General features: G+C 34.8%; 1 protein-coding gene across 1 annotated transcript; it reads left to right on the top strand.

The window, feature by feature from the left end:
• Window positions 1–2,287: 2,287 nt before the first annotated feature.
• LOC126766763 (uncharacterized) lies at window positions 2,288–2,817 on the top strand. The gene is made up of 3 exons (XM_050484480.1): window positions 2,288–2,316; window positions 2,379–2,571; window positions 2,626–2,817. The coding sequence occupies exons 1-3, from the start codon at window positions 2,288–2,290 to the stop codon at window positions 2,815–2,817; spliced, it is 414 nt and encodes a 137-aa protein (XP_050340437.1).
• The last annotated feature ends 11,856 nt before the right edge of the window (window positions 2,818–14,673 follow it).

Here is a 14,673-nt window from a genome sequence, read left to right as displayed (position 1 = left end):
TATGACACTTTATAAGTTTTCGGTTTCCGCCATTTTGTGGGCGTGGCAGTGGGCTGATTTTGCCCATCGAACTTAAAATTCTTATGGAGCCAAGGAATACGTGTACCAAGTTTCATCATGATATCTCAATTTTTACTCAAGTTACAGCTTGCACGGACAGACAGACATCCGGATTTCGACTCTACTCGTCACCCTGATCACTTTGGTATTTATAACCCTATATCTGACTCTTTTAGTTTTAAGACTTACAAACAACCGTTATGTGAACAAAACTATAATACTCTCCTTAGCAACATTGTTGCGAGAGATTAATTAAGGGAGGGTCCTTCTCTTATAATGGTATGTCTGTATGTCTAAAATGGGTTGACTTTACTTTATATGATTGGCTTTGCACCTTAAAGAAGAAGTTTCTTCTTGTATATACATACTTAAATTAAGATGTAATATGGCACAGGGGATCGCAATAGGAAGGGACACCTGTTGGAAAAAAATGGATAAGTGGGAGTGGCTCCGCCCTCAAATAAGTTTAATGTGTAAATCTCCTAAACCGCTTAAATTTGCTCAGCGTGTTTACGACAAAAATTCCTGCCTACAGTGTGAAAATGAACGAAATCGGATGCAAATCCCGTTCAATTCTCATACAACGGTACTTTTCAAAACTACCAAAGGCGTGATAAATCAATAACTAAATGCGTTAGAGACGTAAAAAGTTGCCACCGGGATTGTATGGGAAAGCTTTATGGGAGCCGGTGTAAAAATTGGACGATGGGCGTGGCTTTTGTTAGAAAATATCGCTTACTGTCTGAGATACATAACTGAATTTCAATGATAGTACTTCTCTGACAATGGTATGTCTATATACTGACAGATGGGTTGAATCAGACCAATACTTCCTTAAGTCCCTATAAATCTACTATAAAGACAATCAAACTTCCGCGTGACCTTGTACCGCATATATCGACCAATATGTGAGTTATCTAAACGCAAATGAGCTAACATGTTATACTCATGACACTATCTTTATACCTAAAAAAGATAAATTTCAACGAAATCTTGACTTACCCTTCATATATTTGATATCAGGAGTTTCATACATCCGACCGACTTTACTCTATATGATTAGTTTTTTAGTAGGTGACATGAAAACATTTTGTGGTATTGGGAAAAATTGATAAAATTTGGTAAATACTACCCCATTTTCCATATACTACATAAGTATAAGGGTTTTCGTTATTCTAACAAATCTCATGTGTCTGTCAGCTTATGAGTTATATAAATTATATTTTCGTGTTTTCACTCGGATTTTATTATTTCATTAGCATTCATAATTATAGCAATTTTTGTGAGTACAACTTTTATTATTAAATTTTATGAGGATCCAGCTCCTCTTGCTGATGGCCACTTTTATAATAATCGATCCAAAGATTTTGCATTTGCTCGTAACCTTCTGACACTGTCAAGATCCAACAACTAGCGTCGGTATTTTTCCACATAATTAGTACCTCTATGCATTTAATGTGCTGGAATTCCGGGAATGTGAACGTCATTGTCACTAGTTACTTTGTGGTTGATGCAAGGTTGCTGCGTTTGACAGCAAAGCGTCAAAATTCTTACGTTATTCTAGGAATAAGAAAATGGAGAACAAAATAGATCAGTCAAAAACGATTTCCAACATAACCCAGCATACGAAAATGGGTAACAAAATCAATCATCCAAAGATGATACTTAACTACCCCCGTTGTTAAAATCGAACGTCCTCGGATCGAAGCAAAGTCTATCTGAACCAGGCTGTTTTCGATGTTGGTATGTGCCTGTTGATTGGCAAATCTTTACGCAGTCACTAACATTCAATTTGCGGAGGCAATTACTTATCTTAAATTAATTACAATATATCTTATAAAGCTATACAGTGGGCATTTAAATTTAAATAGTCACTCTTCTTCTTAGAACGTAAAGTTATTAAATTTACAATTTTTAAAGCGAAAGAGAATAAATATGATGTTTCAAAACATGAAAAAAGTGGTTGGTTTTGTTTACTTTTTTAAGTTCGGTTTGTCAACGTCTTTCTCTTGCCTTCTTTTTACTAAATAATATGTTTTATCTAACAGCCCTATTCTGAAAAAAACTCTGAGTTGAGAGGAAAAATTTGAGAGATTTCTTGTGAGGCATATTTTGTGAAGCTATTCTTGCTCAAACCTCATAAGAAAAAAGCTTAAAAAAGTCGCCACGTGAGGTAAAAAGCTTTTTGCTGTCAAACAGCTGTTTTAATAAAAATAAGCAAACAAAAATGAACACACAAATGGATAGTCAGCATATGTGAGTAAGTTTGCAATTTTTAAATATACATATATGTACATAATAATTTCATATATTCCTAGGCGTACAAAAACGGAAAGGACAACTCAGGAGCAGCTGCAACATTATATAATGTTTTGCAAGCAGCATCCTGAGTTGCAATGGGTGAAGCTAACTCCGACCAACCCTCAAGGGCTGCAAATACTTTGGTTGGAGTTAGCAGATAATTTAAATGCCTTAAGAGGTCCAACTCGGTCGTCAGCCAAGTGGAGGGAGGTAAGTTCGTAAATGCTTGTGTATGTTTCACATTATTAAAATATGTTTCCATAGTCCTTAATGTATTGGAAACATCAGTTGCGATCGCGAGCGCGCAAACTGAAGGCTCATGCACAAGCGACTGGTGGGGGCCCTCCGATAAATGGAATAATTGAGTTCGAGGAGCAAGCCATTACAACTTTTGGGGCAGCAGCAGTGGATGGATTGCCGGGTGTTGCGACTTTGGGTCACCAGGTAATATTTTAATTAAATATTTGTCGGACTATAAATTTTATTATTAGATGAGGCAATAATTGGTCCGTTTTATACTTACAGGTTTTGCCGCCGTTGTATTTAAATACAGCTGCTCAGGCTCCAGCTTCTCGCCAACACCACCAGTCACATCGCCTGCTCCAGCGCCCTCACCAACAGTTACATCGTCTGCTCCAGCACCCTCACCAGCAGTTCCTGCTCTGTCTATAAATTTTTCTTCCTCACCATTACCTCCAGATTTGTCCTCTTCTTCCTTATCTCCTCCTTCTCTTATGTCATCACCTACTTACATCCCTTCTGAAGGTAAATTGACTACAGCGGAGATGCTTGGAGCCGTGCTAAAAAAAATGGAGGAGCATGAAAAGCGAGAGGAGAAGGCCATTGCTCTACAAAATAAAATTGTAGAGCAAAATGTGCAAATGACAGGGGTGGCCATTGCTCTGCAAAAAAAAATTGTAGAGCAAAACGAGCAGATGACGGGGATGCTGAACCAAATGACATAAGCACTAACCTCGATGTCAGAGGTTATAGCTAAATTGTGTGAACAATTCAATAAATAAAAATAAAATAAAATGAATTATTTAAACATACTTAGATGTCTTTTTATTCATACTTAGAGGAAGTAAAATATACAGAGAGTAAAATGTTCAGAGACAGTAAGTAACTTACATAGTATATGTATGTATATACATACTTATATTTAAGTACATAACGCCACTGGAAATATATACATACATATGTATATTATAAAGACATGATGTAACGTTCCCTTACTCTAGCACCCTACCTAAAATTGGGGTTTTCGAAAACAATTTCGGTGTCTTGTGATTCTTCTAAAACTTCTTCGAAGCCAAGGTCTGCAGCCACACCGTGCTTCAGTAAAATGTTGTGAAGAATTGTACACTCGTAAATAATCAAAGACGCTTTTTCAGGGCTGTAATGAAGAATGTGGTGTTTTGAGAGGCGCCGGAATCGTGACTTCAAAACACCAAAGGCTCTCTCAATGGTATTACGTGCTTTGGCGTGCAACTTATTGTAACGCACTTCCCTTGCATTTGAATGTTCAGCGACTGGCGTTAACAGCCATGGCTCCAATGGATATCCTTGGTCACCTAACAACCACGAATCACTTTGCATGTTATAGGTACTTGTGAGGTGCATACGTGTTGGGGATGTGGTCCAAATACCACAATCATGGCAAGTCCAGGGATATCTCGCGTTGACAGCGGTGAACAGAAGTCGATGATCACAAGCCTGCCAAAAATGCAAAAATATACATATGTATTAATAGAAAGCTTGGTAAATAGTTTTTATACTATAGAACATTACGTACCGCTTCTACATTAAGGCTCTAAAATCCTTTCCAGTTTATGAAAAGTGAGAAAGGAGTAGTGGCGTCTGTGCTTGAGGGTGAAACAATCCCAATATGGGTTCAATCGATTGTGCCCTTGATCCCAAATTTCGTGTAAAATCTTAAAAAAAAAATATTTATTTATTTATATTTATTTTTATTTATTTATCTTACCCCTTCTTTGTATCTGAAACATTGTGCGCGCTTGAAGGGAAATAAATTTCACTGCCCCTAACATCCACAATTAATTTCGAAATAAAGTGCAGAGCTCTAGACACATAGGACTGATTCATAGAGAGCATATAACTATAACCAACGCATTTTTGGTAAGAGCCATGCCCGTAAAAATACAAACACGCCAGGGAACGCAGATCAAAAGATATACTCACCTATAAGTACTTTACATAGCGATTTCGGGGATCGAAATGTATTTATAAATGTTGTGTCTTGCATAGTAAAAGGATCGCTTTTGTCTCGTAAACACTTCAAAATTTTCCTCCTACCCCCCGATTCCTCCTCCTCAACAATTGTCGCATACACAAAGAACAGTTCCTCCATGCTAGTTATAACACTTATTTTTTTTTTAATGTGAAATACAGATGTAAAACAAAACAAACACAGATGTTTTTGTATTGTGATGGCTGCTTTCACACGTCACAGATATTTGAGATAATAGTGAGCATTTGAGCTTTTGAATTTTCGCCAGCATAAGGTAACCATCACTATAGTGAGAAACATCACTATAGTGAGTATGGTAATTTTTGTGAGGGCATGAGAATAGGACTGTAAGATTGCTCTTACGTATTCTTTTGCCATCTCTTAATACTGTTGTACCAATATCTTTCTCAATAATTTTCCGTAAAAAAACTTTATCCAATTTGTTGCCAAGTCTCTTGTTGCGCCTCAAGAAGACATTTTCACCGGTATGATATGTTTATTTTGGTTACACCTTTTTCAGGTATCTTCCTGAGCTGCAACCAAAGACTTCCTAAGACTTACTAAACTTTCTTCTGAGGTCTCTTGAAACGCATCAATTGGCTTAGCATTAATCACTTAATGAATACTACAATTGTACTTATTCGTTGCTAATAATACTAATTCGATAATGTCATCAATTTGCTGCTGCTTATTAATACATCGGATAATTTGAAGTGGTGTGGAATGAAACCTTTCCACCTGACCATTGCTGGTACTGTGGACAGCTGGTATAAAAACTGTCTAGTGGAAAAATTGTCTCTAAGCAGTGTTGTAATAGCGTTTGATTTCAGGGATTTTTCATTGTCGGAAACGATAGTTTTAGTATTTTGGAATACCAGCAAGATTTCTAAAAGTGCATATCTGATATCGATCATGGTTCTGGACGCAATAGGTTTCACGATGACAAATTTAGTTAATTTGTCTACACAGGTCAGGAATAAATGTTTGGAAATTATAAATACATCAATGTGAAGGATTTGCCCTGGTTTGTTAGGAATTGTGCTTTGACCTATCAATGCATTGGGTGGTTTACGTTGGTACTTATTTTCTAAACATATTTTGAAGTTTGTAATTATTGTTTTAAGTAATTTTTTTATATTTGGAAAATAGTACTCTCGCGAAATTTGCTGAAAGTTTTCATGTAACAATCCTTGGGCCCGATTGTGCTCGGTTGTAATTGTTTCCAGTTGGTCATCCTTATTGATTAAGTCAATTACGAAGAGCTCAGTATGAATAAACTTAACGCCAGGAAAAGCTGATAATGTAGAGTTTTGAATTTCACCCAATGTGGGAAGAGTACAGTGCATTCTATTGGTAACGTCAGATTTAATAGCAAATTTTAAACACTTAATGAGATTTTCAACTGAATTGTTTGTGATAGTATGTCTAATAATTTTTTGGAAAATAATCTTTATATTGCTAGAGCATGAGCCTGATTTAGATAACTATATCTGATTTCTAAATTGATTTACGGAGTTTCTAACTGTCTTTATAACGTTACTTGATTACTTATACTTATGTCACTATGCATAGTTTCGGACGAGGTGACATCATTTAAGTTGTGAGAAAACTGTCCTGATAGTGCATCCGCTACTTTATTTTTAATAAAACTTAGCGGAAAATTCCTCAATAAATGCGCGCCAAATTTTCATTTTTATACTCTCGCAACAAAGTTGCTAAGGAGAGTATTATAGTTTTGTTCACATAACGGTTGTTTGTAAGTCTTAAAACTAAAAGAGTCAGATATAGGGTTATATATACCAAAGTGATCAGGGTGACGAGTAGAGTTGAAATCCGGATGTCTGTCTGTCCGTCCGTCCGTCCGTCCATCCGTTCGGATAATAACCACGCCCACCTCCCATACAAAGGTTATGTTGAAAATCACTAAAAGTGCGTTAACCGACTAACAAAAAACGTCAGAAACACTAAATTTTACGAAAGAAATGACAGAGGGAAGCTGCACCCAGGCTTTTTTTAAAAGTTGAAAATGGGCGTGGCGTCACCCACTTATGGACCGAAAACCATATCTCAGGAAATACTCAACCGATTTCAATGAAATTCGGTATGTAATATTTTTTTAACACCCTGATGACATGTACCAAATATGGGTGAAGTCGGTTCACAACCACGCCTTCTTCCAATATAACGCTATTTTGAATACCATCTGATGCCTTCTGTGTATAATATATACATTACTAACCAATGATAATAGCGGAATAAAAATTTACACAAATACGGTATTTGAAAGATTATGTAAATGACGGATAATGAAATTTCGATTATCAATTTATCATGTGAGAGTATAAAATGTTCGGTGACACCCGAACTTAGCCCTTCCTTACTTGTTTTGTTTGGGTTTTTTCTGACATCGCAAATATTAGTGGTTGATGGTCAGTAAAAATTTTGATATCGCTGGCTAAGGGTGCAAAGTGCCTAAGTCTATTTTTTCCAAAAATGAGATTTTGATGCAGTTCGAAAGATAATTCGAAAATACATGGGTTAAAAAACAAAAAGGGAGAGTAAAAAAGGGATTTTTTTTTTTTGTTTTTTAAAGTTGTATAGTGTTAGTAAGCAAAAGTATTAAGTCCGTAGTTGTCAAAAAAGCGCGCGCTAAGTCCACTGAGCGTACACGGCATCAGCTGTTTCATAGGAATTTGGCACAACATTCAGTAAAGTTTGTTTATTTGTTTTATAAAATTGCTCGTAAGTGGAAGGTGAATACGGTTACTTATTTTTCTTAACATTTAAAGTTTAATTATTGTTATTATATCAGATAATGTGTGCTAATAAAAATGATAATATTCAACCGAAAGCAGTAGAGTGCCCTGATTTTGGAATTGAAGCAGATGATGGTGTTGTAGGACTAGTGCCTTATGGTTTTAACAGCAGTTCAGACAATTCATTTGAGTTACCAGAGCAGAGTAAAACACGTAAACGAAGATTAAAAATAAAATCCAGTTCCTCCTTTTCTGAAAAAAATAAAGTCCTTCGCCAAAGTGGTAAAAAATACCTCGGCAAAAAAAAACAGGTAACGTTTGGCAATAGAATAACGTGAGATTCGCTAGAACTCTCAAGCAAAGATGTAATTGTTTGGACAAAGGTGAGACCGCAATCATGAAATGCGCACAACTGTCAGAATCATGTAAAGAACAAATATTTAAGGAATTTTGGAAAATGTGTTGGAAACAAAAAAAAAATTACGTTAATACTTTGATAGAGTGTATTTAAACTAAAAGACCTCGAAATCGTTGCATAGAAAACGCATCCAAGAGAAGTCAAACACTGCAGTATCACCTTAAAGCCAATAATACAATTTGGCGTGTGTATCGCACTCTCTTCTTAAACACATTGAGCATAAGCAAAAAACTGTTTTGAAATGGTTGAAAACGCCCTTTTCTGTATCGAATTCAAACAAACACAACCGAGGAATGGCTACCCAAAGTGTACAGCAGCAAGAACTAAGTATGTTTTTCGACAGTCTTCCAGCCACAGAATCTCATTATTGTCGAGCTACAACCACAAAAAAATGTCTATTATTAGAATGGCAGTCTAAGACCAAGCTTTATGATTTCTATAAAAATAATTGGTGTGCTGATCACGAACAGTTTTTAATGACATTTTTGAAAACAAAAAATTATCTTTGTATGCGCCGAGAAAAGATCAGTGCGATATTTGCGCGCGTTATCGTGTGGGAAATATTTCAGAGGAAAATTACTTGCTCCATCAGGAAAAGAAGAAAGAAGCCAGAGAAGAAAAAACCAAAGATAAAAATGCCGCGCAATTCGTATTTACAGTTGATCTTCAAGCTCTTTTAATGTCACCGAAATCAAATGTCAGTACATTTTATTACCGCTCTAAGTTGCAAGTTCATAACTTAGTATTTTATAATTTGGAAAATCAAAAAGCATACTGCTTTTTATGGCACGAGGTCGAAGGCGGATTAACTGCTGATGAATTCTCTAGTATTTGGACTTATTTCATTGAAAAAAATATTCTGCATAATTTGGAAAACAAAAAAAAACCGGTTAACATTATTTTTTACAGTGACGGGTGTACATACCAAAACCGTAATTGTACTATGTCAAACGCTTTGCTTAATACATCGATAAATAATAAAATTACGATTGAGCAAAAAGTACTTGAAATAGGTCATACGCAAATGGAAGCTGATAGCGTATATTCTATAGTTGAACGTGCATTAAAAAATAAAGACATTTATCGTTTAAAAATGTATAGTTTTTTAAAACCATACGTCCTGGTCGTGGTACAGGTGATTCTAAAGTGACAGATATTCGAGCACTGAAGTATACTCCAGATGGAGAAATATTTTTTAAAAAAATTCTTCCACAGCGCAAATGTATGCATTTAGCCCCATTAATGTGGTCCAACCTGGATCAGCTTTACCATGAAAAAAGGCCTATTTCAAAAAGGAAATATGAAGACTTACAATCTTTAAAAGTAACATTGCCAAAAGACTACCATAAATTTTACGACGAGTTGCCACACGAATGAATTGTTTTTATTTTGAATAATTAGTGTTTAAGATTTTGATAACTGGAACATATGTATGAGTGATTTTTTTTTTTTTATTTTGACAATGAATTGTTCTTTATTTTGAATAATTAGTGCTTAAGATTTTGATAACTGGAACATATGACTGATTTTTGTATATTTAAGATTTTTTTTTTTTAGTATTAAAAAATGAAAAAAAGGAAGTGAAATATAATTAAACTTGATTAAACAAATAAAGTTTCTATGAACTTTAAATAAAACTTGTGGTGTTTTCTTTTCAGGCGAAGAGAAAATACAAAAGTGTTTAACAATAAAAAGAGCTAAGTCCATTACAAAAATAAAACTCTGTTGCAGAAAATGGGCTAAGTTCCAAAAATAGGCATAAACAAGTATGTTATGCTTATTTCAAATTAAAATTGTATTTGAGTAATCAATTACGAATATAAAAAGACATTGTGTTATACAGCTTTAAAAAATATTAACAAAAATAATATTTAAAATGTTTTTCGTCTCTCCTGAAAAATTTCAAAAAATGGACTTGGGTATCTTGCACCCTTAGCCAGCGATATCCTGTATTCCATATAAATAATGAGGAAGAGTTTTCTACGCCCACACTAAAGCAAGTAATTCACGTTCATTTACAGCGTAGTTTTCTTCACTTTTCGAAAGTGTTCGCGAAATCATACTTATTGGACGACCTTTTTGTGACAAAACCGCACCCAGTGCCTTCGACGAAGCATGGGTTGTAAACTCAAATGGTTGGTTATAGTCGGGATATTGAAGAAAACGTCCTCAGAAGCTAAACTATGCTTAATTTTTTCGAATGCACGTAATGCTTCGTCGTCGAGATTGATTTGATCTGTTTCGAAGTTTTTGTACCAACCTGTCCGTTTTCACCGCGAAGTTACAGAGTTAAAGGTTTTACGATAGAGGGATAAACCTTCACGAAACGTCGATAATATCCGGACAACCGGAGAAATGAACGCAAGGCAAGCAGCGTTCGTGGAGACTCAAGTTCTTATGTCTTTTTCAGACACAAGAAAACCCAAAAACTATTCTTCCGTTTTGAAAAATCTTGAATTTTCTGGAGACACACGCATTCCCGCATTTGCAAGATTTTGCAGAATATAACCGATATGCTTCAAATGCGATTCTGCATCAGGGGAGTATATGATTATGTCGTCGACATAAACATGGCAGAATTTACCAATAACTGCGCGTAGCATATCATCGATAGTCCTATGGAATATACTGGGTGCGTTCCTCAGACCAAAAGGTAGCCGACAAAATTCGTATTTCCCGTTATTAATACTTAAGGCAGTTTTTTAATCTTACGAAATTGTGGCTGATATTTTACTGGTATTGAGTCTTTTTCTATGGTTATTAGATTTATGTTACATGAAAGAAAATGTAATTTAACTTTACCATTTCGATAAAATAAATACCTTCTAACAGTGTCAATTTTCGCATCGATTTGTTTAAAAAATTGTACCCGATAATACCGTCAAACGTCCTTAAGCTTGGTAGCAAGTAAAACGTTGAGGTATTTTCTAAAATGTTTATTTGGTATTTTTTATTAATGACATTTTCACCATTTATCGATTTTAATTTAAAACTATTTTCTAATTACTTAATAATTCATAACGCATATGACTAGTTTGAAGACCTTACGCAACTGCTAATGCTGATGGAAAGTCCTTTGGTCTAGCGGAAAATAAGACATCACATAACGGTCTTCGAAGGCCAGATATGAAGACACGTAAAGCATTCTATCTAGACCGTTTCGTTGAAAGCAGCTAGAGGTCGGCTTTAGTATACCGTCCCAGGATTTCGGGAAAAAAATTGGTATGGTCGGATAGAGGAGATTCTCCTGATCACGAATATACATATGGTTATAGTCGCAGGAAGATTATAGTTTTCGAGATATTCGCGTTTAAAATTGAAAATTTGCAATTTTTTAATAACATTTTTTCTATATTTAAAATAAATTTTGCACTTACATTTTTCAATTTTATATACACTAACACATCAGTAATTCGTTTGCACACATTTATTTTATATCACATATTGCAAAAATAGCTTTTATTAGACATTTGAATTATTGTTGAATTATGACTATTTAATAATAACAAATTAATTTCAAACTGTCAAATGATAAGTGTTACCTCATCGACATCATTTGTAAAAATAAATTTGTCAAATAATTAGTGTTAACGTACTAAAATATTTTACAAACTAAAACAAACAAGTAAGGAAGGGCTAAGTTCGGGTGTCACCGAACATTTTATACTCTCGCATGATAAAGTGATAGTCGAGATTTCATTATCAGTCAATTACATATTTTTGAAATACCGTAATTTTGTAAAGTTTTATTCTGCTATCATCATTGATTCCTAATGTACATATACATGTATTATACAGAGAAAGCATCAGATGGAATTCAAAATAGCGTTATATTGGAAGAAGGCGTGGTTGTGAACCGATTTTACTATATTTATTTCATATTACATTTACATATTTCGTACATGTCATCAGGGTGTTAAGGAAATACTATATACCGAATTTCATTGAAATCAGTTGAGTAGTTCCTGAGATATGGTTTTTGGTCCATAAGTGGGCGACGCCACGCCCATTTTCAATTTTTAAAAAAGCCTCGGTGCAGCTTCCTTCTGCCATTTCTTCCGTAAAATTTAGTGTTTCTGACGTTTTTTGTTAGTCGGCTAACGCACTTTTAGTGATTTTCAACATAACCTTTGTATGGGAGGTGGGCGTGGTTATTATCCGATTTCTTCCATTTTTGAACTGTATCTGGAAATGCCTGGAGGAAACGACTCTATAGAGTTTGGTTGACATAGCTATAGTAGTTTCCGAGATATGTACAAAAAACTTAGTAGGGGGCGGGGCCACACCCACTTTTCCAAAAAATTTACGTCCACATATGCCCCTCCCTAATGCGATCCTTTGTGCCAAATTTCACATTAATATCTTTATTTATGGCTTAGTTATGACACTTTATAGGTTTTTGGTTTCCGCCATTTTGTGGGCGTGGCAGTTGGCCGATTTTGCCCATCTTCGAACTTAAACTTCTTATGGAGCCAAGAAATACGTGTACCAAGTTTCATCATGATATCTCAATTTGTACTCAAGTTACATCTTGCACGGACGGACGGACGGACAGACGGACAGACAGACATCCGGATTTCAACTCTACTCGTCAGCCTGATCACTTTGGTATATATAACCCTATATCTGACTCTTTTAGTTTTAGGGCTTACAAACAACCGTTATGTGAACAAAACTATAATACTCTCCTTAGCAACTTTGTTGCGAGAGTATAAGAAGTTATTCATACAAATGATTAGAACAGTGTTGTGCAACGTGACTGTGTGTACGTTATGATTGTGTTGGTTATTAGCGTTCATTCGGAAAGCTACAAGCAGACAACACGAATACGGAACAGTGCGAATAAGTAAACGTACTTTTTAAAAATTACGGTCAACTAAATTATCTATATTTACTTCTTTATTATATTGCTTGATTCTAATGAGATCAGAAATGTGATTCTTTGATAGTAGATTTCTATATTTGCTTTGAATATGCTTTAAAGTGGAAAATACCACTTCGCGACTATAAGTTGATCCGAACATTGAAAATATTTTTAAAATTACATCTTTCGCTAGTGGATACTTTTTTCATCAATCATTTTCCAAAAATCAATACCGTAGTCAATAAGTAACGAAAAATCTGATCGCATTTCTCTGATTTCTATTTGAAGTAACGGATCAAAGGTAGCAACATCACACGTCAATGGATTATCATATAGGTTTATAATTGGTTGTATTTGGGCTAGATCTTTAAATCTTTTGTTGTAATTTTCTAAAATGCGGGATAAAATTTGCCTATAGTATTCTAATTTATTTGTGATTGAAAATTCCTCTGCAAGTGATGATAGGTTTGGCATACTTATTAAATTGTTATTGTTGATTTGATGGGTTAAATTCTTTAATATTTCTTGAAATGTTGTTATTGTTTTTATGTAAATTGAAAATTCAGTTCTTCCATTGTTGCCCTGCAATGTCAGATTTAATTGATTAAGTATTTTTGTGATGTCGCACAGAAAACCTAGATCCGTTATAAATTCTTCATTATTCAATGATGAAATCAACGATTTGCCTCACCCTGAATTATCATCTTCTAGAAATATTTTTTCCCCCGTTTCTTAGTTCGAAAAGCCTTTGCAAACATTTGCCTCTACTTAGCCAACGAACTTCGGTGTTTAAAAGTAAATCGTTATGTTCAGCGTCGATATCTTCTAAGAAAGTTTTAAATTTTCGATGGCTAAGCGCATTATGACCCCCCTTGATTTTATTTATGATTTTAATTGCTGTTTGCATTGCATGTACACAACCCAGTTCTTTTGAAAAAAGCACTTGGTGAATGCAACAATGAAATGCGGGAACCTTAATGTTATTCATAGAATTTTTTCAATTTTTTGCCCATCATGACCTTCGCACCATCTGTACATATTGGGCTCAATTTATTGGTGTTCGCTATAGAGAAAACATGCTCTTGTAAAGTATCAAATAGAGTTTTCTCGGTGACGTTACCAAAGAAAGCAACAGTAGTAACAAATTCTTCAAAAGTCTCAAATCTATCATTGACAGTTTTTGCAGAAATAACTAATTGGCATATGTTGTTACTATCTATGCTTTCATCTAAGCATATTGAATAATATCTACAGTTTAACAATCTTTGCTTGGTACAGGACTGTATATATGCACTGAGAACCTCAGTTCTACGTGCTACGTAAGTATATAGTTCGGTGGGATAATGGAATGGTTTCCAAAATTTCCTGCATTTCTTTACCTTCATCAAAGCATTGCAAAACATTGTCGCATAAATTTCTGAAAAACTCGCCATCGGTGAAAGGTCTGCCTTGCTTTGCTAATGCAATTGGAACTATAAAAGATGCCTTTTCACGTGGGCATAATTTTGTTTGCCATAGGCTGAGAATTTAATTGTAAATAAAATTTTCTTTTGTTATTATCAAGAAGACTTTTTCGGGCGTCTCCCTCGATATTTACAAGATTTTTGTGACAACGTTCATAATATCTTTTTATATCATGTTTGCTACAACGCTTTATTTTTTTTGTAACAAATTAAGCATTATGAATGCTTTTCATTGTTCTCAAAAAAAAAATTGATCGCAAAATTCTGCTTTGCTTGCCTACGAAGTTGAATACAGTAGCACAATCGTGCTTTCACAGACACTTGTCGCGACATGTTGGTGTGAGGTGTCTGGCTTGCTGTACAACTGTCCGTGCGCTATTGTGCGAGTTATGTGTACACTATCATCCCAACCAGACACCACACAACAAAATACTATAAATTGGACAAAATAAAAGATTAAAGAAAAACAAGTAAACATTACAAAAAAATATAAGATAACAAGTAGAGATAAAGAACATAATGCAAATGTATACAAACATGTTTTGGTCCTTATGTTTGAC

This window comes from Bactrocera neohumeralis, unplaced genomic scaffold (genome assembly GCF_024586455.1).
Source record: "Bactrocera neohumeralis isolate Rockhampton unplaced genomic scaffold, APGP_CSIRO_Bneo_wtdbg2-racon-allhic-juicebox.fasta_v2 ctg2462, whole genome shotgun sequence".
NCBI lineage: Eukaryota > Metazoa > Arthropoda > Insecta > Diptera > Tephritidae > Bactrocera > Bactrocera neohumeralis.
This window is presented reverse-complemented; position numbering and strand designations above follow the sequence as displayed.

Coding starts and splice junctions, on each gene's coding strand:
- LOC126766763 (XM_050484480.1), top strand. CDS start 2,288: ATGAACACACAAATGGATAGTCAGCATAT. Junction 2,317..2,378: donor CAAATGGATAGTCAGCATAT/GTGAGTAAGTTT, acceptor ATATATTCCTAG/GCGTACAAAAACGGAAAGGA. Junction 2,572..2,625: donor CGTCAGCCAAGTGGAGGGAG/GTAAGTTCGTAA, acceptor ATGTTTCCATAG/TCCTTAATGTATTGGAAACA.